The 23845-nt window shown below is 44.1% G+C and overlaps 1 protein-coding gene across 1 annotated transcript in view; it reads right to left on the reverse strand.

Moving 5' to 3' along the window:
• Positions 1 to 145: 145 nt before the first annotated feature.
• Positions 146 to 23845, reverse strand: part of LOC115168069 (voltage-dependent L-type calcium channel subunit alpha-1D-like) — a 30443-nt gene continuing 6743 nt past the window's right edge. The window contains exons 4-47 of the mRNA XM_029722954.1: positions 21241 to 21380; positions 21000 to 21145; positions 20511 to 20663; positions 20045 to 20241; positions 19534 to 19637; positions 19265 to 19407; positions 19081 to 19146; positions 17212 to 17278; positions 17094 to 17120; positions 16027 to 16187; positions 15584 to 15809; positions 14884 to 15091; positions 14525 to 14645; positions 14193 to 14268; positions 13990 to 14050; positions 13744 to 13801; positions 13551 to 13644; positions 13305 to 13434; positions 12867 to 12926; positions 12622 to 12728; positions 11580 to 11667; positions 8911 to 9018; positions 8774 to 8826; positions 8494 to 8640; positions 8194 to 8395; positions 7880 to 8038; positions 7574 to 7684; positions 6990 to 7073; positions 6672 to 6692; positions 6316 to 6501; positions 6127 to 6192; positions 5950 to 6041; positions 5519 to 5678; positions 5235 to 5362; positions 4944 to 5040; positions 4690 to 4792; positions 4478 to 4579; positions 4112 to 4236; positions 3555 to 3665; positions 2765 to 3360; positions 2284 to 2594; positions 2067 to 2179; positions 1548 to 1916; positions 146 to 1222 (exon numbers count right to left, since the gene is read on the reverse strand). Coding sequence (XP_029578814.1) covers positions 1016 to 1222; positions 1548 to 1916; positions 2067 to 2179; positions 2284 to 2594; positions 2765 to 3360; positions 3555 to 3665; positions 4112 to 4236; positions 4478 to 4579; positions 4690 to 4792; positions 4944 to 5040; positions 5235 to 5362; positions 5519 to 5678; positions 5950 to 6041; positions 6127 to 6192; positions 6316 to 6501; positions 6672 to 6692; positions 6990 to 7073; positions 7574 to 7684; positions 7880 to 8038; positions 8194 to 8395; positions 8494 to 8640; positions 8774 to 8826; positions 8911 to 9018; positions 11580 to 11667; positions 12622 to 12728; positions 12867 to 12926; positions 13305 to 13434; positions 13551 to 13644; positions 13744 to 13801; positions 13990 to 14050; positions 14193 to 14268; positions 14525 to 14645; positions 14884 to 15091; positions 15584 to 15809; positions 16027 to 16187; positions 17094 to 17120; positions 17212 to 17278; positions 19081 to 19146; positions 19265 to 19407; positions 19534 to 19637; positions 20045 to 20241; positions 20511 to 20663; positions 21000 to 21145; positions 21241 to 21380 — 6084 coding nt within the window. The 3' untranslated portion in view covers positions 146 to 1015. The remainder of the gene's footprint in view (positions 1223 to 1547; positions 1917 to 2066; positions 2180 to 2283; positions 2595 to 2764; positions 3361 to 3554; positions 3666 to 4111; positions 4237 to 4477; positions 4580 to 4689; positions 4793 to 4943; positions 5041 to 5234; positions 5363 to 5518; positions 5679 to 5949; positions 6042 to 6126; positions 6193 to 6315; positions 6502 to 6671; positions 6693 to 6989; positions 7074 to 7573; positions 7685 to 7879; positions 8039 to 8193; positions 8396 to 8493; positions 8641 to 8773; positions 8827 to 8910; positions 9019 to 11579; positions 11668 to 12621; positions 12729 to 12866; positions 12927 to 13304; positions 13435 to 13550; positions 13645 to 13743; positions 13802 to 13989; positions 14051 to 14192; positions 14269 to 14524; positions 14646 to 14883; positions 15092 to 15583; positions 15810 to 16026; positions 16188 to 17093; positions 17121 to 17211; positions 17279 to 19080; positions 19147 to 19264; positions 19408 to 19533; positions 19638 to 20044; positions 20242 to 20510; positions 20664 to 20999; positions 21146 to 21240; positions 21381 to 23845) is intronic.

The raw sequence follows: 23845 nt of genomic DNA on the forward strand, positions 1-23845 counted from the left end.
TGTGTTTCTTTTGTGCGTTTTGTTCCTTAAGATCACTCTCTATAGTTGTTTAGATATATACAGTGCTTACCAGATTACAAATAACTACATGCTTACCAGTTATTTAATACAAGTCCTGTCTCCACTAAATGATCTGCATTACAACTTTGAGAAAAAGACATGACACTTTATTAATGTACACACATAAATACCTGACATTTCAAAGTATTAGCATTCCCAATAAAACAAAACTAGCAATTGTTATTATTACGTTTACAAGCTGCTTTCCTCTTGACCATACATGTACATAAATACTACTTCAAAGTTTCTCACTGAGGAAGATTATGATGACTTTCAGAATCTTCTGTGGCATTTCTGTTGATATAATTATACATGACATGGTTCAAATGTCTAATGCTAAGCTAATGCTTCACTGGGCAACTGACATGACACACACAGACCCTGTTTCATGATCTATAGTTACAACTGGAGCTCACTTGCACAACAGACAAGGGGTTTATTTATTTGTTGGATTTATGCCTGCTTTTAATATATTTCTATGGTCTTAGCAGGGTGATTGTATGATTTGGGGTTACATAAAGGGACAGCAAATCAAGCTCAGTACAAAATGGAAATACAAGGCAAAAATGCTGCTTTTGAAATAGCGATAAATACTTCATAGTAGAATAAGAATTGTAATCACGTTTGGAAGGCTATAGTACTGTGCACTCTTCCATTGGAAATAACTGTTTAAGAGTATTGTGGCCAAACCTCAATAGATACTCTATGTATGTGCTGTCAAATGTAGTATGGTTATTTCAGGCTCTTGTTCAAGACACACTGACACTTTCAACAAAGCCAAATTACCCGAGAAGATCTGGAAAATACCCTGATCAAAGAGACATTGACAGTTTGCTAAGATCAATAGCTTGCCTCACCATTCTTACCCCCTATGTTGATGGAGACAAAAAGGTAAGGATCTATCTCATTGCCCTCCAACTCTCCCTCCCTTCCTCTCTGTTTCCTCTCTCTAGTCTCAGTAGGAAATCACACAGTTCATCTCGTCAGCCAGCTCCTCCTCGAAGCGTCCTATTGGCTGGCCCGCTGAACGGGTCAGCAGGTCTGTGGCTGCGTTCTCCATCTCATCAATGGTCATGTTACATGCGTCCGCGATCTCTCGCTTGGCGAAGTTCACGAACTTTGGGTCTCTTGCATAGAGGCCCAAGCCTTCCGATATCAGGATCTGTGGGAGAGTAAGGAGAGTTGTGAAACAGTGAACACAAATATCTCTCTCTCTTTCTCTCTCTCCCACCTACAGCATACACATGTTTATTGAATATTCATAAATAGAGGAACTTTCATGGGGTTTAAATCACTGACTAACTTACACTGTAGGCAAAATGAAATTCATAGCAAAGATTTTTTTGAGGTGAATTACTGAGGCTTGGAGTGCTCTTGACTTTTCCACTCACTATTACCCTGATAAGTACTGTATATCCTAAGCAGTATGTAGCCTTGGGACTTTTATCTTACTCTCATCAGGACATCCTATTTCATCCATCACTTACCGACTCCACCAGGCTGTCTGCACTGCCCTTCTCGATGAGGCTCTGGCTGATCTGGGAGGGCACCCTGCCATTGGTGTAGCTCCTGTTCTGGGGGGTGGGCACAGGGAGTGTCGGGGCTCCAGGGTACCAGCCACTGGGCCTGGTTGCAATAGCAGGGAGGCTGGAGGTGGCCTGGGTCCTGTCTCCCCACACCTGCTTGGTGCCCCTGCCCTCATCCACCAGCATCAGAGGGGCGTAGAGCAGACGCCCTCTCTTCGCTGATGCTGCCGACACCCCTGCTCCTGGCGTCGACCCTGCATGTCCTCCTCCGTTGTTGGCCCAGGAGGCAGAGGACATGGAGGAGGCACTGCTGCGGCGGGAGTCAAGGGGCTGGAGGAGGATGGAGGACAATGATTAAAATCTTGATTTCTATTATTACATTCAAACGCTTTCAATTCCAAATTTGGCACCAAATGAAAATGTGTCTCTGATTCATGTAAGCATTGGTTGACTATTCTTTTGCATGTGTCTGTGTCTTACCAGTCTGGATCTACATGGGGGCGAGTTACTCTCGTACGTGCCAGGGATGGGGATGTCATCTGCGCTATGCTGTGCCCTCAGACACTGGATGTTAAAGGAGGGCGGCTTGCGACCTGGAAGAGAAAATACATGGAAATGTACTAAGACGGTCACTGGTTTCTAGTTCTACTGATTCTACTGGTGTTGAGGAGAAAGACTGAGACCATGTGATGATTACCTGCAGGAGTGGGAGGAAGAACACGTCTCCGGACATACTGCTCAAATGCGTTACCGTTGCCATTGTAGCCGTTTCCATTGTAGCCATTTCCATTGTAACCATTGCCAGTGTAGCCACTCATGCTACTTCCGGTGATGCTACCTCCATTCACACTACCTCCATTCGTACCGCCATTGTAGACGTTCCCATTCATGCCGTTTCCATTGGCGTAGGGCACTCCTGCAGCTCTCCCATTGGTGAAGTTAGGAGTAGGACTCTGCATGTAGTCTGACGGGATAGGGGATGCTACAGGTTGCTCTTGATACACATGACTGTGAAGTTGAGGGAAAGGGAACAGATATGAATACACACACACACACACACACACACACACACACACACACACACACACACACACACACACACACACACACACACACACACACACACTGACTCTTCAACCCCTTTCACCCAGATCCTCTTCTCTCCCTTTTCCACTCACCCATTGTTTGTTGGTCTGTCCACTGGGTACTGTGGGTAGTACACCTGCTGTGGAGTGGAAGTTTCACCTCCTCTTCCCTCCATCAATGGCTCTGGTTGAGGTGGGGCAGGGGCTGCCTCTAACACTATTTGAGGTGCCTCTGGTTCTGGTGGGGCTAACACTATTTGAGGTGGGGATTGAGCAACCACCTGTGGTGGAGAAGCAACATTTGGTGAGGATGCAACAGGGGCTGGTTGGGGCTGGGATGGGGCATTTGGTGGGTTTGCGGCTGGTGCTGGTTGGGGAGGGGATGGATCTTTTGGTGGTGATGCGGCTGGGGCTGGTTGGGGCGGGGCTGGGGCTGGTGTGTCTTCTGGTGGAGGGATGGCCTCAGATCTCGTGGGCTGTTCCATCACTACATCAAAGGATGAGAGAGCCGATTCTGGTTTCTCGCTGACTGTCAATGGCTGTTCTGTGACCACGTTGCTGGATATTGTGGGCTCGATGAAGGGCTCCATGAAGATAGTGGTGGTGCCCTCCTCTATGTCAGCTGGCATGTGAGTGGTGGATGGAGTACTTGTGGCAGAAGTGCCAGGATCTTCGAAAACGTTGTCATTCTGGAGGGAGGGGGAAACAAAGAGATTTGCTTTAATATACAGTCAACTGTTTTTTGTTGTAAATATTATAAACATTTATTTTGCTTACCTATTGTATGTGATATTTGCTTATTTGAGCAATGTCAAATACAGAGAACAGACAAATCACTTCAGTATATACTGTTTTGATACACTAATGACAGTCAATCACTTACCTTGAAGAACTCTTCATCCAACTCTCCCTCCACACCCTCCTCATCCTCTCCCTCCATTGCCAAGGCCAGATGCAACTCTGGGGCCAGTGCCTGCAGTGACCTGAGCCCTGCCTGACACACAAACACACACAGTGTGATACACAAACACATACACAAAGACACCAAACAGTAACAACACGTTGTGGTATCCCAGGAGGTCTACCCCGGGGGATGGTAATAGAGGGGAGATACGTGAGGCGACGTTGGCTCCCTCTGCTGGGAAGACGGGAGCTGGGCACCCTGACACAGACAGCTCTAAGTGGAGGTAATTAGAGGAAAGTGCCAACCAGCCGTGGAGGCCAAATAAAAGGAGCACAGTGGCGCACCGCAAGAGAGAACGGGGAGAGACTGACACCAAGCAAAAGGAGAGTCAAATGTCTACTGTTTGTTATGTTTATTTTCTGTATTATTAAAGTTGTTTTAATGTACTAAGGCCTCCCTGTCTCTGTGTCAATCTCTGCACGCTCAACCCAACACCCCATGGTTTACCACAACATGTTAACAGGTAACTGGTATACCTGGAGTGAGTCTTTCTTGTCCTTTCCCTTCTTCTTCCTCTCCCGCTCCTTCCTCTTGCGGAACTTTTTAAAGTAGTCCTGGATCAGGAAGCTGGCATAGAACTTCCCACAAGTCACCTCTTCCCCTGAGTCAGGAAGAATCGCAACAGAGGAGGAGAACAGGGAAAAAATATATCTTAAACAAAGGGAGGAGGCAAATAGGAATGTGATAGGGACGAACTAAGAGAAAAAAACACAGACAATAGGGAGATACAGAAAGAAACCTGAAAATGCATAAACTACCATTAGAGTGGTCTGTGTGGTTATACGGTAGTATACAGTAATACGTCTCTCTAGTTGGTTGAAATGGCACCTCCTATGGTTTACCTCTAGGGGGTGGAATGACCTCTTCAAGGAGCTTGGGCTTAGTGCGCTTCCATATCTTCTTAATGATGGCCCTGAGCTCCTCGTTGTCCTGGTCAACAGGCCCTAGTGGAGAGACACAAGACCTTTAAAAACATAGGAGTAAAGGCCGCAAGCACCACTGCACTAAATAATAATGTGTGAATGATACACTCTGTGTATGTGACCTGACTGACCCTCGGTCTTGATCTTCAGTGAGGTTCTGACCAGCGCAAACAGGGTGGCATTGAAGGTGACTGTCCCGTCGCTGTGCAGCGGCACGTTCATAGCAACCAGCCTCTAACAGGACAAGCAAGCAGATGAAATAGAGTCAATTCTCACTGCACAATATCTGACATATATCAAACATTCAATTATATAAATATAAGAAGTAAATACTTTTATCATTTCATTTATTCAACCTTTACCATTAAAATGTGATGTGCCCTACCTTGCAGGCCACACGATGGGGGCAAAGTTTGCCAAAACCAAGGGGTGGCTGGATCCTGCGCAGCATAGTGACCACATCGATATGTTTGATTCGACCCCTGCAATACAGACAAAAACAGCACAATTAAAGGACCAAATGGGGGAAAGGGATGGACGAGAAGAGAGTAAGAAGTAAAAGGAAGATAGAGGACAGAGATACAGAAGGGGTTTCCTGAATAAAGGCCATATCCCGTTTATCCTTTTTCAATTTGAAAAGAAAAATCTAAAAGCGATAGAGAGAGCGGTCTCTTACGTGGCCTCTGGGTCATAATCCGACCAGACTCGTTTGAACTCGTCCAGGTGATGAGTACCCAGTACGGTCCAATCTCTGGTCAGGTACTCAAAGTTGTCCATGATGACAGCAATGAACAAGTTAATGATCTGAGAAGAGGAACACAGAGTGTATCAATCACAGCTGGTCTGCTTCAGATTGGCTGCAATCAACATCTTTTTAATGAACCTTTATGTACACAAGTTGGTCTCATTGAGATGAATTTGTCTTTTGCAAAAGACACCTCTCACAGACAGTTGTCTCACCAGGAAAGCGCAGAGCATGAAGAAGCTGATGAAGTAGATGTAAGCCAGGTTGCTGCCGCACATGTTGTCATCCCCGGGCTCAAAGTCTGACTCGGGGTCACAGGGTCTCCCTGGCAACGCTGCCAACATGATCTCCTGCCACTGCTCTCCGGTGGCACACCTGCAGGAAGAGCACACACGTTAGGACTAAGGAAAGGAAAGTTGACACAGGAGGAAGAGGAGAGAAGACACAGGAGGAAGAGGAGAGAAGACACAGGAGGGAGAGGAGAGGAGAGGAGAGGAGAGGAGAGGAGAGGAGAGGAGAGGAGAGGAGAGGAGAGGAGAGGAGAGGAGAGAAAAATAAGAGCAGAAATGGAAGTGGAGAGTTGGGGGAGAAAAATAGACTGTGGTTGAGCTTCTAACTATCTACCTCTCTTTCCTGCAAAACTCACCTGAAGAGCAGCAGGACAGACATGAAGAAGGTCTGGAAGTTGTTGTTCCTGTTGATATGTGAGTTGTCATCTATAGCAATCTTTCCAAATGTCTGCGAAAGGTTAGAGCATAGGTCATATTGTCACCAGTTGCATTTTAAAGACTTAAGGGGATACAATGAATGGGAGGAGACCCACCTGCATGCCGATCACAGCGTAGATGAAGAAAATCATTGCAATAAGTAGACCGACATATGGCAAGGCCTGTGAAAGAGGGGGAGGTATAAACATACATTTTATTTACCAAATCTAAATTATAATTATACACCAGTGTCTGTCTGTCTCTCTGTCTGTGTGTCTTGACATCTGTTTGAACATAGCACTGACCTGGAGGGACTTGACAAAAGTCCAGAGGAGGGTTCGAATGCCCTCCCCTTTGCTGAGCAGCTTGACCAATCGCAAGACTCGGAACAAACGAAAGAATGTGATGGACACTTTTCCGCTTTCCTTCTTGGCCCCGGGCGGAGCTCCGGGAACGGCTACAGCTGCAGCTTGAGCTGCAGCCTCGATGGCCTGGAGAGAAACAGAGGTTTAGGGAACAGCTGCTTGTTTTCACACTATTCACGGAGAGACAGAGGAAAGGAAATATGTTATTTTTTTCAAATGAGAGAGAGAGGGACAAATAGTAACAGAGATAAAGAAAGAGAGAGAGAGAGAAAATTGTGTTCCTGTCGTGGTCTTACTTCAACATCCTCGTCTCCTCCCTGGATTGATGAGAAGTTTCAAAGATACCAGAGACAAGAAGAAAACAGAAAATATACATATAAGATACAATATAAGATATCATTTAGTATTTGACAGAACATACACAAGAGGTTTATAAAGCTATTTGTTTGTTAAACAGAGATGTTACAATGAATAACTGTACACAAATCGTTTTGCAGGCCTTTATTGCAAGCATTTTCTAAGTATCACGTTTCCCTGAAGTAAAGAAAAGGGTTGAAGATGGAAGAGATGAGGAAACATGAAGCAGCTAAAGGAGAGACAGAGAGCGTACTCACACTAAGCTCTGAGACCACGATGTCTAGCACACTGCCCACAACGATCAGAGCGTCAAAGGAGTTCCAGGCATCAATGAAATATTGCTGGATACACGGAACACCATCAATAGTATGGAACATTAGAACATGGTATCGGAACATTAGAACATGTTATTGGAACATGGTATCGGAACATTAGAACATGGTATCGGAACATTAGAACATGCCATCGGAACATTAGAACATGGTACCGGAACATTAGAACATGGTATCGGAACATTAGAACATGGTATCGGAACATGGTACCGGATCATTAGAACATGGTATTGGAACATTAGAACATGGTACCGGAACATCGGAACATGGTATTGGAACATGGTATCGGAACATTAGAACATGCCATCGGAACATTCGAACATGGTATCGGAACATTCGAACATGGTATCGGAACATTCGAACATGCCATCGGAAAATTAGAACATGGCATCGGAACATTAGAACATGGCATTGGAACATTAGAATCTGGTATCAGAACATCAGAACATGGAACATTAGAACACAGTATTGATATCAAAATGTGTCCAGCGAAAGCCTGTTGAACTCACATGTGTTCTGAGAGCCAGTAGCTTGATGATCATCTCTATGGTAAATAGGGCTGTGAAGATCAAGTTGAGGATGTCCATCACAGAGTTGAATGTTTTAGACTGCTGATAATGCTGCAGGGGGAGGACAGAGACACATAGCAATACATTACCATTCATTTATTTGAATTTGGATTTATCTTCCTCATGATAAACTATGTAAAATATTTCCAATCACTTTCTAAAAAAATGATTTACAATCTTATTCCTGTTGTAATATACATGATGTGTACATTATGACTGGGCGTAGTAGGAACTGCAGTATTGTACCTGCACAGCCAAGGTGAGGGTGTTGAGAAGAATTAAGACAAACATGATGTACTCAAATTGGCTGGAGGCGATGATTTTCCAGAACTTTAGCTGGGACGGGTTTCTGGGAATGTAGATCTTGATGGGCTTGGCTTTCAGAGCGTACTGTACACACTGTCTCTGTGAAGGGCAGGACAGGAGACACAGGGAAGGTGGGAAGTGAAGTGAAAACTCGCAATCTCAGTAGACTGAAGGGCTTTCACACGATAATAAGGTATAGTAGCTTTGTGATTATGATGAGCGTCGTAATAAGTTATTCAAGGAAAATAACTAACTTGATTTTTGTTCAGTTCGCAGTTTTTGAACTCAGATTCTCCCTGTTCACGGAAAGTGATGATGACGAAGCCCACGAAGATGTTCATCATGAAGAAGGCGATGATGATGATGTAGATGATGAAGAATATGGAGATTTCCACACGGTAGTTGTAGATAGGGCCGTGGTTCGCAGCATTGGCGTCGATGGCCTTGTACAGCAGCCTACGAGTTTATAATAAGAGAGATTTAAACAAGAACAACAGCTATAATATATAAACAGATAGTCATCATACGTACTAATGCGTGGTCTTGGTACTCACTGTGGCCAGCCTTCAAATGTAGACACAGTGAAAAGGGCCAGCATGCCCTGCAGCACATTGTCAAAGTTGAATTCACTGTTTTGCCATTTCCTCTCTCTCACCATAGGGTGATTCATATCACCGTCCTTATACACCACAAACGTCCCCCTAAACACAAAACGCAAGCACACATACACAAAGCTATGCTTATTAGTAATAAAATATAGTATGTAATGACAGGAATTTGAGTGAGGCATTGGCTAAGAGAAAGACAAATAAAAGACAAAAAATAAAGTCTTACATGCACTCATATGGAGTGTGTTTAGCTTCATCGGTGCAACTGTAGAATCTTCCCTGTAACACACAGAGCAGACAAACATTACTTTATAACGAGAAGACACCACACGGATTGTTTTCAAAAAAGCAATGACCAAGTACCTTGAAGAGCTGCACTCCAATACAAGCAAACATGAACTGGAGGAGCGTTGTGACGATCAAGATGTTTCCGATGGTTTTGATTGCCACAAACACGCACTGCACTACATTCTGTCAACAAAAGCACAGGCACAAGAGCACGTTTGTACAGTTATTTGAGAGAGAGAGAGAGAGAGATGGGATTGAATAATCCATAGAATCTAACCACTTCTGGGTAAATTGGAACACACTAAACAAACAACAACACAAAGAGCTATCTATCCAAAATGGAGATGTATGGATAAACCACTTCTCCAATCTTTTCGGACATATAAGAAAGAACCAAGAGCAAAAATATATACATGATAATTTACAAAACTTACAATCAGCTATTAAAGACTACCAGAAGCCACTGGATTCTCCAATTACATTGGATGAGCTACAGGACAAAATAAAAACCCTCCAACCCAAAAAGTTGGTGTTGATTGTATACTAAACAAAATGCTAAAATATACAGACCACAAATTCAAATGGACTATTCTTAAACTCTTCAACATTATCCTCAACTCTGGCATCTTCCCTAATATTTGGAACCAAGGCCCAATCAACCCAATCCACAAAAGTGAAGACAAATTTGACCCCAATAATTACTGTGGAATATGGGTCAGCAGAAAACTCCCCAGGAGTATCATCGACAGAAGACTAAGACATTTCCTCAGTGAAAACAATGTCCTGAGCAAATGTCAAATTGGCTTCTTACCAAAATACCATACGACAGACCATGTGTAAACCCTGCACGCAATTGTTGACAAACAATCAAAGCAAAACAAAAGCAAAGTCTTCTCATGCTTTGTTGATTTCAAAAAAGCTTTTTACTCAATTTGGCAACAGGGTCTGCTATACAAATTGATGGAAATCAGTGTTGGGGGGAAAGCATTTGACATTATAAAATCAATGTACCCAAACAACAAGTGTGCAGTAAAAATTGGCAATAAACACACAGATTTCTTTCCTCAGGGCCGTGGACTGAGACAGGGATGCAGCTTGAGCCCCACCCTCTTCGACATATATATCAAGGAATTGGCGAGGTCACAAGAACAGGCTGCAGCACCTGGCCTCACCCTACTGAACTCAGAAGTCAAATGTCTACTGTTTGCAGATGATCATGTGCTTCTGACCCCCACCAAGAAGGGCCTACTGCAGCACCTAGATCTTCTGCACAGATTCTGTCAGACTTGGGCCCTGACAGTGGGTCTCAATAAGACAAGAATAATGCTGTTCCAAAAAAGGTCCAGTAGCAAAGACAGCGAATACAAATTCTATCTAGGCACTGTTGCTCTAGGGCACACAAAGAATTATACCTACCTCGGCCTAAACAGCCACACCACAGGTAACTTCCACAAGGCTGTGAACGATCTAAGAGACAAGGCAAGAAGGGCCTTCTATGCCATCCAAAGGAATATAAAACTCAACTCCCCAATTAGGATCTGGCAAAAAATACTTAAAGCCGTTATCGAACCCATTGCCTTCTATGGTTGTGAGGTCTGGGGTCCACTCACCAACCAAGAATTCACAAAATGGGACCAACACCCATTTGAGAGATTGCCTGCAGAATTCTGCAAAAATATACCTTGTGTACAACGCAAAACCCCAAACAATGCAGATCAGAATGAGGACTATACACACTAGTTATCAACATCCAGAAAACAGCTGTTCAATTCTACAACCACCTAAAAGGAAGCGATGCCCACACATTCCACCACAAAGCCATCACCTACAGAGAGATAAACCTAGAGAAGAGTCTTTTAAGCCAGCTGGTTCTGGAGCTCTGTTCACAAACACAAACAGACCCCACAGAGCTCCAGGATAGAAACACATTTAGACGCAACTAAATTATATGAAAGCAAAAACATAACTATTTGGCACACTGGAAAGAATCAAACAAAAAGCGGAGTAAATTGGAATGCTATCTGGCCCTAAACAGAGAGTACACAGTGGCAGAATACCTGACCACTGTGACTGACCCCAAATTAAGAAAATCCTTTACTAAAATCCTTGACTATGTACAGACTCAGTGAGCATAGCCTTACTATTGAGAGAAGCCGCCATAGACAAGTTATGTGCCCACTGTCCACAAATTGAGGTGGAAACTGAGCTGCACTTTCTAACTTCCTGCCAAATGTATGACCACATTAGAGACACATATTTCTCAAAGATCACACAGACCCACAAAGAATTTGAAAACTAATCAAACATTGATAAACTCCCATATCTGTTAGGCGAAATACTGCGGTGTGCAGTAACAGCAGAAAGATTTGTGGCCCGTTTCCATGAGAAAGGGGCAACCAGTGGAGAACAAACAACATTGTAAATACAACCTATATTTATCTGTTAATTTGTTCCCCCTTTTCATAATTGTACTACTTGCACATTGTTACAACACCGTACATAGCCAATAATATAACATTTGAAATGTCTATATTCTTTTAAAACATTTGTAAGAGTTAATGCTTACTAATGTTTCCCTTTTATTAATTGTCTATTCCATTTGCTTTGGCAATGTAAACGTATGTTTCCCATGCCAATAAAGTCCTTGAATTCGATTGAGAGAGAGAGAGAGAGAGAGAGAGAGAGAGAGAGAGAGAGAGAGAGAGAGAAAGAGAGAGAGGTGGTTAAAGTGGTCAAATGATTACCTTGAGTCCCTTGGCTCTGTTGATTGCTCGAAGAGGCCTGAGCACTTTGAGTACCCTGAAAATCTTGACCACAGAGATAGCGCTGGAACTGAGAGTACAGGAGAAGCAGATATGAGTGTTGGAATGATCCACACAGCACTTTTCTTGTCTGACCTGCAGAGAGTGCTGTTACAGTATTATGTCTATACAATCAGGGCCAATACTATCCATTGACCTGTAAAGGAACAGCAGTTCATCACCCTTCCAATGTCCCTTTTAGGACCGAACCAATTCAATTCAAACTTTATTGTCTTTGCAAATGGGAAATGTATTGTGTAGCCAGAGTATGTATTTCGTAAGACACAAATACAGTATACATAACAATATGCGCACACACACACACACACACACCGATAGCTGATCAAATCTTACATTCATCTGTATAGCTAGCTAACTAGCTTGTGATGGCCGTTGAGTTGATGGTCCATTAAAGTCTTGGTACAGTTATTTTCAACCAACATTTACTTGGTGATACTTTCTTCGTTCTTGATTCAGAAGACACCAGTGTCTTACAAACGTCTGTTCACAGTTGCTGCTGGAATCCAAAAAGCTGAGAATATTCAGAAAAATATGAACTGAAATGTCTGTGCTGCATGAGGAGTTTCCTCACCATTTTAGCTGCCAGACATCTGGCATTTCACAACAGCTTAGCAGGAACTAGTCATTTGTAAGCGAAACAGCCACATGTAGAATAAGGCGTCACACAGTGCGATCCAAACAACACAAACAAAGATTTACACGTGAGAGGCCATTTCTCACTCTCTACAAAAAGTTAATTTAATATCTATTCTCTGGTTTTTGGAGTTCCAACTGCAAATGGAAACAGAAGTTTATGAGACACCGGAGCCTTCCGAATAACGAAGACAGTATCACTAAGTAAAGGTTGGTTGAAAATGGTTGTACCATACTGTTAATGGCCCTCCTGCTCGAATTCAGGCACAAGCTTTTCAGCTATGCGCCTGAGGTTCGAGCCCGCTTGGCTAATATTCCGACAGATACTCACTGGAGGAAGAAGGACGCGAGAGACACACTGACAACCAGCAGGTCCAGGAGGTTGAAGGCATTCCTACAGAAGGAACCAGGATGAAGGAACGCACCAAAAACCGTCACCTGGAGAGGGAGAAAAATCACAAGAGTTAAGAGTGATTCTAAATGGTATTTACGCTGCCATGTGCACTCCTGTATATGTTTATAGATAGACATAGATCTACTGCCTGAAGGAAAGGAAAGATAGGAAAGACATTTTACCTTCAGTATGATTTCCACAGTGAATATGGAGGTGAATGCATAATCAGCGTAGCCAAGCATCTGAAGATAGAGAAGATATTCCACGTCAACATCATGACAACAATACAGAAACACTATTTGGTGGTGGAAAGGGAAAGGGAAAGGGGGATACCTAGTCAGTTGTACGACTGAATGCATTCAGCTGAAATGTGTCTTCCGCATTTAACCCAACCCCGGTGGGCAGGGTAAGGTGAGTATGAGAACAGCAGTTTTGGTTGAAACCATTGAGCAGTGAGGGTAGATATATGGTAGTTGAGTGAGAGTGTGAACGGATAGTTTTGAATGCCAGTTATAGACTATAGATATTGATTGGGCGCTAGGTAGTGCTTGGTTGTGAGGGCGGGACTGACAGTTGGATGAGTAGATATCTAGAGGGATTTTTTTTTTTTATTGCCTTACGTTGTTCCTAAAGGAGTGAGCTCTGATTGGATCCTCAGCGGCCAGAGAAATACTACTGGCGATGATGAAGACGAGGATGAGATTGGTGAAGTAGGAGTGGTGGATGAGATTGTGACAGGCCACTCGAAGGCTGAGGGGAGAGGAGAGACCATGCAAGTGACATGGGTGCTCTGAAATGGCACACAATTCCCTATATAGTGCATTACTTTTGACCAGGGTCCATAGGGCTCTGTGACTGTGACTTACCAGTTTCTCTTTCCAAGAATGAAAAAGGAGCTCCCATCTGGAATGGGTTCAATCTTCTCTTTCGGAGCAGATTCAGGCTTCACAGGCATGATTCCTAGAGAGGGTAGTTGATCAGATCAGTCGATTTAGAGAACAATCCATGTGTCACACAGTCTGAGGAGAACCCTTCTGAGGTATACGGAACGACACTTACCCTCCAGACCCTCGATGGCTCTCAACTCCTCATTCTCCTCCCAGTCATCCATCTCATTCTGCACAAGGAAAGAGAGAGCAAGAAAGAAATGCAAACATGAGATTCTTTTTTATCTTTAAAACACTGAGGAGCACAGATACTCCTTCCAAACCATTATCAGTTAGATAAGGTTGCAGCCCATAAGAGTAGCTGCTGTAGAAAATATTGTACTGAGTTGGTCCCCTGAAACAACATTTAGGTACATACCGCCGCATCTTCCTCTTTGTCTTCATCTTCATCCCAGTCCTCTTCATCATCCTTTTTCTCTCTGCAAAACCATTAATTCACCACTTTGCTTTTGTTCACCATCTACTTATTCTCCTCATTACTGATGCTACTTAGCTATGTCCAGTGATATAACCAGACCATCAAATTATACATTTTATTAGTTTGGCTTCTGTGATACTTACTCTACTTGCTTTTTTCCACCATCACCACCTGCCAAGTTGTCCACAGCGATAGCCAAGAAGACATTGAGCAGGATATCTGATCAAGAGATATCAAGGAATTGACCAAGAGCTTGACAACATCAGTGAATACCGATCTTATAGAGTACAGTCTGTATTGATAGAGGTTTGTGTACATGCAATGACTTTGTAGGCCGTCATTGTAAATAAGATTTTGTTCTTAACTGACTTGCCTAGTTAAATAAAGGTTAAATAAAAATAAATAAATAAATTGTACAAATGCAGATTATATATATATAACCAACTCTCTCTGTCTTGGTTAATAGAAAGGATACAGTTGCCGACAACAAAGAGGGAGACGAAGTAGACACACACAATCATCTGTGGGAAGACTGGCCCGCCATAAGCCATGATCCCATCATACATCACAGCATTCCAGTCCTCTCCTGTAAGGATCTACAGAGGAGAAAAGGAGAAGGAGAGAGGGGGGAGAGAGAAAGAAATAGAGACAAAGAGAGAGAGAGAGAGAGAGAGAGAGAGAGAGAGAGAGAGAGATAGACAAAGAGAGAGAGAGAGAGAGAGAGAGAGAGAGACAGACAGAGACAGATAGAGACAGAGACAGAGAGAGGGCGGCTGTAATGAAAAGCATGTAGAATCTGATAGTAGCGTGAGGAGTGTTAGAATTATAAGTCACCTGGAAGCAGGTGAGCAGGGCCTGGGGGAAAGTGTCGAACGTGCTTCTCTTCATCTGAGTCTCATCAAAGTTGAACTTGCCCCCAAACAGCTGCATCCCCAGCAGGGAGAAGATGATGAGGAAGAGGAAAAGCAGGAGCAGCAGGGAGCAGATAGCCTTCATGGAGTTGAGCAGGGAATTGACCAGGTTTGATAGGGCTGCCCAGTGCCTAAACAGGAGACAGGTAGTTTCAGTGTTTGAGAGTAAAGAATCAAGGTATGTAGTAGCCTTCCATACTGAATACATGTATGAAATGTATCAATTGCTGAGTGACATTCCATATAGTGCTTTCAAAAGTGCATTTGACTTGCATACCAGCGTATTCCGGAAAGATCTGGGACCAAGCTAGCAAGTCAGCCCACACAGACCTGTGACCAAGCTAGCAAGACCATAGACAATATGAGCAAGACAACACAAACAGAACTGGAACCAAGCAAGCAAGACAGACCAAACAGATCTGGGACCAGGCTAGCAAGACCGTAGGCAATATGAGGAAGACAACACAAACAGAACTGGGACCAAGCTAGCAAGACAGACCAAACAGATCTGGGACCAGGCTAGCAAGACCGTAGGCAATATGAGCAAGACAACACAAACAGAACTGGGACCAAGCTAGCAAGACAGACCAAACAGATCTGGGACCAGGCTAGCAGTTACCGACCGTGTCACTTTGAACACCCTGAGCAGGCGGACACAGCGCAGCACAGAGATGCCGATGGGAGGGATGATTTGCAACTCTACCAAGACTGTCTCCAGGATGCCACCACACACCACGAAGCAGTCGAAGCGGTTAAACAGAGCCATGAAGTGAATCTGGAAACCGAAACTGTACATCTTTAACAGCATCTCCAGCGTGAACAACATCAACAGGATCTTATTGGCCCGCTCTGAAGAAAAGACCAAGGAAAATAAAGGTTATTTATTGATTTATGTATATATATTTTTCCTGATGTCTATGTCAACATTTCAACCTGCTGAATTAGGGATAAAATTACATAGAGAAAAGGAAAGAGGGGAGGAGGACATGCAGAAACAAATAGAAACAGGTAGGTGGAGAGAGAAAGAATAACAGGAAGAGATGTAGAGAAGAGAGTGTATCCTGACCCTGCATCTCAGTGAGCCACTTGGGCTGGCCGTAGTGTTCAGAGGCACTGGCTGCAGTGTTGAGAAACACCAGAAGAAGCACCAGCCAATAGAAGTTCTGGGATTTGACTGCTACACGGCAGTTTTTCCGAAAGGCGTGGTTCAGTTGGCATAGCTGTTCACTGAGTGAAGAGAGAAACAGGAGACAAGTTATATGAGGAGCGGAAGGGTCAGAAACCGGCTTTGTCAAAAGTCTGTAGTGTAGTGTACTTTCTCATTAAAAAAAACTGAAAATAAAACATTGTGTATATTCTTAGAACTGTCATGACATTGCCCTGTTGGGTGAGGTTTATGACTCCCCCCCATAAATACCTTTCCCCCTTTTCTCTCCACTCTACAGAATGGACTCTTGGAAAGCCCTTTGTACCACAGAGAAACTATGGTAACATCAAAAGGTTGGGGAATGGAACAATATTTCCCTTTCTCAATCAGTTGAAAGTGTCAATTGGTACTTAAAGAATATGATGTCAGATCAGTTGTTGTCTGGGACATTATATCTGATGACAGTCCGACATAAATTGTATCTTGGAAAGTCTACACATTCTAGTTATCAGATTCACATGGAATTGTTGCACAATTTAAATGTTTAAATATGAAACTATTTGTGAGAAGACAAAATCTGATTTTAGCTTCTAAATGAGAGAATTGTTTTCATAAGTACACTTATGCTCACTCATTGGCTACGCCCAAGTGAACAGACATTGGTTGGAGAGGGATGAAACACGCCCTTCTCTTCCCCAGTACAAAAACCCCTGTGACCCAATTGACGTTAGATTAAGCAAACCCCGGCTTGAGTTGTGGTTGCGAACGGTTGAAAGACTACTCTATCTAACAAAATGTACATGAGACCAGATCCCCACGCTGGAATGGTGAATTTCGACTAGACCAGCCAGAATACAGCATGAGCTGATTATGGCAACTTCGTATGAACTTTGAACTGTTATTCACTAAAGAATCGATTTGATAAAATAGCATGTCATATAATTGAATCATAGTCAGACACAACTGAGCTATCCTACTCAACTTACCAGAAACTGTTGGCCATCATTTTAGCCCTGAAAAAAAAGGCGAAAGAAGCATTACATGACAACAATGACATCTAATTAACAAAGAATGAAATTCAAATACATTTGTTTATTTCCTTACATAAGAGATGCGCAGCAGCCATTGTCGTCATCTAGATATGCTTCAAATTCAGAGTCTGAATCCGATTCTGTTGAACACGTAGCAGAGCCATGGATTAGACTACAGAGAGCCAAGTAGTACAAATCAAATCAAACTGGATTTGTCACATGCGCCGAATACAACAGGTGTAGACCTTACCGTGAAATGCCTACTTACAAGCCCTTAAAGAACATTGCAGAGTGAGAAAATATTTGCAAAATAAACTAAAGTTAAAAAAAGTTACACAATAAAATAATAATAACTAGGCTATATAGAGGGGATACCGGTTCCAAATTAATGTGCAGGGGTACAGGTAAATCAAGGTAATTGAGGTCATATGTACATGTAGGTAGGGGTAAAGTGACTATGCATAGATAATAAACAGTGAGTAGCAGCAGCATAAAAAAGGGGGTCAATGCAAATAGTCCGGGTAGCCATATGATTAACTGTTTAGCAGTCTTATGGCTTGGGGGTAGAAGCTGTTAAGGAGCCTTTTGGACCTAGACTTGTCGCTCCGGTACCGCTTGCCGTGCAGTAGCAGAGAAAGTAGTCTATAACTAGGGTGGCTGGAGTCTTTGACATTTTTAGGGCCTTCCTCTGACACCACCTGGTTTAAAGGTCCTGGATGGCAGGAAGCTTGGCCCCAGTGATGTACTGGGCCGTACGCATTACCCTCTGTAGCCCCTTGCAGTCAGATGCCGAGCAGTTGCCATACCAGGCAGTGATGCAACCAGCCAGGATGCTCTCGATGGTGCAGCTGTATAACTTTTTGAGGATCTGAGGACCCATGCCAAATCTTTGCAGTCTCCTGGGGGGGAATATGTGTTGTCGTGCCCTCTTCACAGCTGTCTTGGTGTGTTTGGACCATGATAGTTTGTTGATGATATGGACACCAAGAAACTTGAAGCTCTCGACCCGCTCCACTACAGCCCTGTCGATGTGAATGGGGCGTGTTCGGCCCTCCTTTTCCTGTAGTTCACGATCAGCTCCTTTGTCTTGCTCACGTTGAGGGAGAGGTTGTTATCCTGGTACCACACTACCAGATCTCTGACCTCCTCCCAATATGCTATCTCATCATTGTTGGTGATCAGGCCTACCACCGTTGTGTCGTCGGCAAACTTAATGATGGTGTTGGAGTCGTGTTTGGCCATGCAGTCGTGGGTGAACAGGGAGTACAGGAGGGGACTAAGCATGCACGCCTGAGAGTCAGTGAAGACACTTGCCAGTTGGTCAGCGCATGCTCTGAGTACACGTCCTGGGAATCCGTCTGGCCCTGCGGCCTTGTGAATGTTGATCTGTTTAAAGGTCTTACTCACATTGGCTACAGAGAGCGTGATCACACAGAACAGCTTGTGCTTTCATGCATGCTCCAGTGTTGCTTGCCTCGAAGCACACATAGAAGCCATTTAGCTTGTCTGATAGGCTTGTGTCATTGGACAGCTCGCGGCTGGTCTTCCCTTTGTAATCCGTAATGGTTTGCAAGCCCTGACACATCTGACAAGCGTCAGAACCGCTGTAGTAGGATTCAATCATATTCCTGTATTAACGCTTTGCCTGTTTGATGGTTCATTGGAGGGCATAGCAGGATTTCTTATAAGCGTCCGGATTAGTGTCTCGCTCCTTGAAAGCAGCAGCTCTACCCTTTAGCTCGGTGCGGATGTTGCCTGTAATCCATGACTTGTGGTTGGGATATGAACGTACAGCCTCTGTGGGGACGATGAAGGTGGTCTAGAGTTTTTTTTCTTCTGGTTGCACATGTGACATGCTGGTAGAAACTAGGTAAAACGGATTGAAGTTTTCCTGCATTAACACACAGACAGTAACAGTGAGAAGAGTGACAGGGCATCATACCTCCGTCCTCGCTGTGTTTATACCAGCCAAACTTCTTCATCATTTTCTTCTTGGCAACAGCAGCACCTTATTTGGAGACAAAGGAAAGGTTGACTATATGAGTGCAAGGCTGTGTTTGTATGCGTGTGTATTTATTTGTGTGTTTATATGTGCGTGTGTATCTCAGTCAGTCAGTTAACCATACGTTTGTTTCCTTCCTCATCCACATCCTCGGCCTCGATAAGCCAGTCCATGTAACCACACATATCCTCCTCCATCTGTTTCTTATTCTGGGCGTCCTGCAGCTCTCCACGAGCCACGGCCTTCTCTCTTTCCTTGGAGAACTCTCTGCACATACAGACACACGTACAGACGCACATATAGACGGTCAGCACATGACCTACACTCGGACAAGGCCTTCACACACAAACGTAACAACAAGACAAACATTCACACAGACTTCCACTCACTCACCCGCTCAACACTCCCAATACAAGGTTGAGTACGAAAAACGAGCCAAAGATGACCAGAGAGACAAAGTACACCCAGGGTATTTCAAAGCCAATTGCATCATTCATCTGCAGGAATACAGAAAGAGACAGAGGGAGATTAAGCATTGTTAATCGTGCTTCTACATCTGCATTGGGGTGTTTTACGCTGGGTTTCTGTATAAGCACTTTGCGATAACTGCTGATTTAAAAAGGGCTTTATAAATACATTTGATTGATTGATTGTTTGATAGATAGATAGATAGATAATCAGAAACTATTCCATATTTATATGAAGATAGATAATTCAATTAAATCAGAGGAGTAGTTAAGAATAGGAAGAAAAGTACTAGGGGTGCATTCAAAATGACACCCTTTTCCCTATGTAGTGCATTACCTTTGACCAGGGTCCACAGGTCTCTGGTCAAAGTACCACACTATAGGGAGTAGGGTACCATTTATGATGCAGCCAAGAAAGAAAGAGAGTGTGATGTTACCCAGTAGAGCACATCGGTCCAGCCCTCCATGGTGATACACTGGAACACAGTCAACATGGCAAAAAAGATGTTGTCAAAGTTGGTGATCCCGCCGTTAGGCCCCTCCCACGGTCCTCTGCACTCGGTCCCGTTGCCCACACAATCGCGCCCATTCCCAGCAAACGCACACGGTGTGGGGTCATCATCCACGTTCAGTTCTGGGAGAGAGGAAAACACGAGGAGGTCACTCATCGTGACAAATGTCTTAGTCTTCTTAGTAAAAAGATGGAAATCTCATAAAATCCAGGCTTACAAAGCATTAGCTGGTAACAAACTTGTATGTAAATAACTTGTTTTACCCCTGTCTGCGTACAATGACTCAAATGCAACTCTTTAATATAGTTTTAGGATGTGTATGTACAGTATAGAGCAGTGTATGTACAGTACAGTGCAGTATACTTGTTTGTGTTGTAAGTGAAGTTTGTACCTGTGCCCAAGTAGAAACAGGTCTTGTGCATCCTGCCGAGGAAGAGCTCCAGGCCGATGATGGCATAGATGATGATGACAAACATGACCAGCAGACCAATGTGGAGTAGGGGAACCATGGCCTTCATGATGGAGTTCAAGACAATCTGGAGACCTGCACACACACACACACACACACACACACACACACACACACACACACACACACACACACACACACACACACACACACACACACACACACACACACACACACATTCACCCAGCAGAGAGATGGGTTTTACTGAAACACACACACACATTCACCCAGCAGAGAGATGGGTTTTACTGAAACACACACACACACACACACACACACACACACACACACACACACACACACACACACACACACACACACACGCACACATTCACCCAGCAGAGAGATGGGTTTTACTGAAACACACACACACACACGTACACACACACGTACACACACACGCAAACCTACTGGGTACGCCAGACACCAGCCTAAGGGGTCGTAGCACCCTGAAGGCTCTGAGAGCTTTGACATCCAGTCCTCCTGGTTTGCCTGCTGCGTGGTGGGCCTCTCCAGGCTTGTGGTCGGCCGTCCCCTCAGCAACCACACTGAACAACCTGCAACAACAGCCGCACAACAACAATACAGCTAAAACACCATAAACAGAATGGAGGGTGTAACAGAAGAGGAATGGAGACATGAGCTAGCGTACCCGACGACAACGATGACAAAATCAAGCAAATTCCAGCCACTGCGGATGTAGGCGCTAGGGTGCATGACCAAGCCATAGGCCAGGATCTTAGTGAAGGTTTCAATGGTGAAGATGACCAGGAAGACATACTCTACTTGTTCCTGCACTCACAGAGAGGGAGAAGACAGCATGGTCAAATATACATACTTCCTCATTTGTCCATTACTGTAATCAGTGAAGAGCAAAGACATCTGTTGGGAAAATGAGGTAAAGACATTTTACAAGATGTCTGTGGATGTTCATAATGCAGGGTTAATATCCGTCTAATATCCAATTCATATGTTATATTCAGGGATGTAATGTTTAATGTTGATATATCTACTGCATGTGGGGTGGCAAGGAAGCCAGGCACTGTCACGTTGATGGCTTATACTGTACATGTATACTTTAGGTCAAAATTAGTGCACAGGAATAGGGAGCCATTTCGGAAGTAGCCAGAGTCTGTCCTGTAGGTAGTGATTACAGTAGCTTCAGCCCTGTTAACTTACAGCCTAAAACAGGCTTAATAAGCCAGTCACTAGTGCGCTAGTCAGTAACCCTTGGACTAATGCTTCTTAACGCTGCTAATCTTTGGCACCACAGTCGCTAGGCATCAGGCTGGAATAGGAATGCAGCCAAAAGCTGGCTATAGCATCGTGGTCAAACAAGGTGATGTGACCGATTAGAAGGTACAGTACCTTCACTATGGAACGATAAGCTGTAGTGTAATGAATGAAGACAGCGATTGCATCGTTCTATTCAAATCAGGACAGCTGTCGCCCCTGAAGTGAGGACCATTACCCTATAAGTATTTCTTAACACCATACTACATGACCAAAAGTATGTGGACACCTGCTCATTGAACATCTCTCTCCAAAATCATGGGCATTAATATGGAGTTGGTCCCCCCTCTGGTGCTATAACAGCCTCCACTAGCCTCCACAAGGCTATCCACTAGATGGTGGAACTTTGATGTGGGGACTTGCTTCCATTCAGCCACAAGAGCATCATTTAGGTTGGGCACTGATGTTGGGCGATTAGTCCTGGCTCGCAGTCGGTGTTCCAATTCATACAAACAAGATGGGAACCACACCTTTTTGTTTGTCTGAATTTGCGGGTTTTACACACCAGCCAAGCTTCTGGGAGAGCATGATGGTTCTCTTTTGATGAGGCGTTCCAATTCATCCCAAAGGTGTTTAATGGAGTTGAGGTCAGGGCTCTGTGCAGGCCAGTCAAGTTCTTCCACACCGATCTCAACAAACCATTTCTGTATGGGCCTCACTTTGTGCACAGGGGCATTGCCATGCTGAAACAGGAAAGGGACTTTCCCAAACTGTTGCCACAAAGTTGGAAGCACAGAATTGTCTAGAATGTCATTGTATGCTGTAGCACTAAGTTTTCCCTTCACTGGAACTAAGGGGCCTAGCCCGAACCATGAAAAACAACCCCAGACCATTATTCCTCCTCCACCAAACTTTACAGTTGGCACTATGCATTGGGGCAGGTAGCGTTCTCCTAGCATCCACCAAACCCAGATTCGTTGGACTGCCAGATGGTGAAGTGTGATTCATCACTCCAGAGAACGTGTTGCCACTGCTCCAGAGTCCAATGGCGGCGAGCTTTACACCACTCCAGCCGACACTTGGCATTCTGTATGGTGATTTTAGGCTCGTGTGTGCCTGCTCGGCCATGGAAACCCATTTCATGAAGTTCCCGACAAACAGTTAATCTGCTGATGTTGCTTCTATAGGCAGTTTGGAACTCGGTAGTGAGTTTTGCAACCGAGGACAGACGATTTTTACGTGCTACGCGCTTCAGCACTCGGCAGTCCCGTTCTGTGAGCTTGTGTGGCCTACCACATTGCTGCTGAGCCGTTGTTTCTCCTAGACGTTTCCACTTCACAAGAACAGCACTTACAGTTGACACGGGCAGCTTTAGCAGGGCAAAAATTTGACGAACTAAGTTGTTGGAAAGGTGGCATCCTATGATGGTGTCACGTTGAAAGTCACTGAGCTCTTCAGTAAGGCCATTCTACTGCCAGTGTTTGTCTATGGAGATTGCATGCTTGATTTTATACACCTGTCAGCAACGGGTGTGGCTGAAATAGCAGAATCCACTAATTTAAAGGGGTGTCTACATACTTGTGTATATATAGTGTATATATAGTGTATGTTATGTATGAGTGTTAATGTGCTGTAAACTACCGTAAAGATTTCATACTGGAATCCCTATAGTAGGGAGGGGGGTATTACAGTGAAGCGTCAGACTTCAGCTTGAGGTCCCTTCCACAAGTCTAATCCAATAAAGGGATCCACGCCGGAGAGATTTAAGTACAGTACTAACCAACCACTGTCCTGCCCCACAGCCAAGCAGATGGACTAGACAGACTCAGCATGATGAGGTTGTGTACTACCCCCCATCCCCACACTTCACTCCCCTTAGAGGAATTCCCTCATATCACTCTACTAAAAGATTACATTGTCTATACCTTCCCTGCTATCTGTATGCATCCTATAGTCCCCCATATCTCTACCTCTAAATGTCGTGCTTTATTCTGCTCATGTAGACCTTTTTGTTTATTATGAGT

This window comes from Salmo trutta, chromosome 30 (assembly GCF_901001165.1).
Source record: "Salmo trutta chromosome 30, fSalTru1.1, whole genome shotgun sequence".
Classification (NCBI taxonomy): domain Eukaryota; kingdom Metazoa; phylum Chordata; class Actinopteri; order Salmoniformes; family Salmonidae; genus Salmo; species Salmo trutta.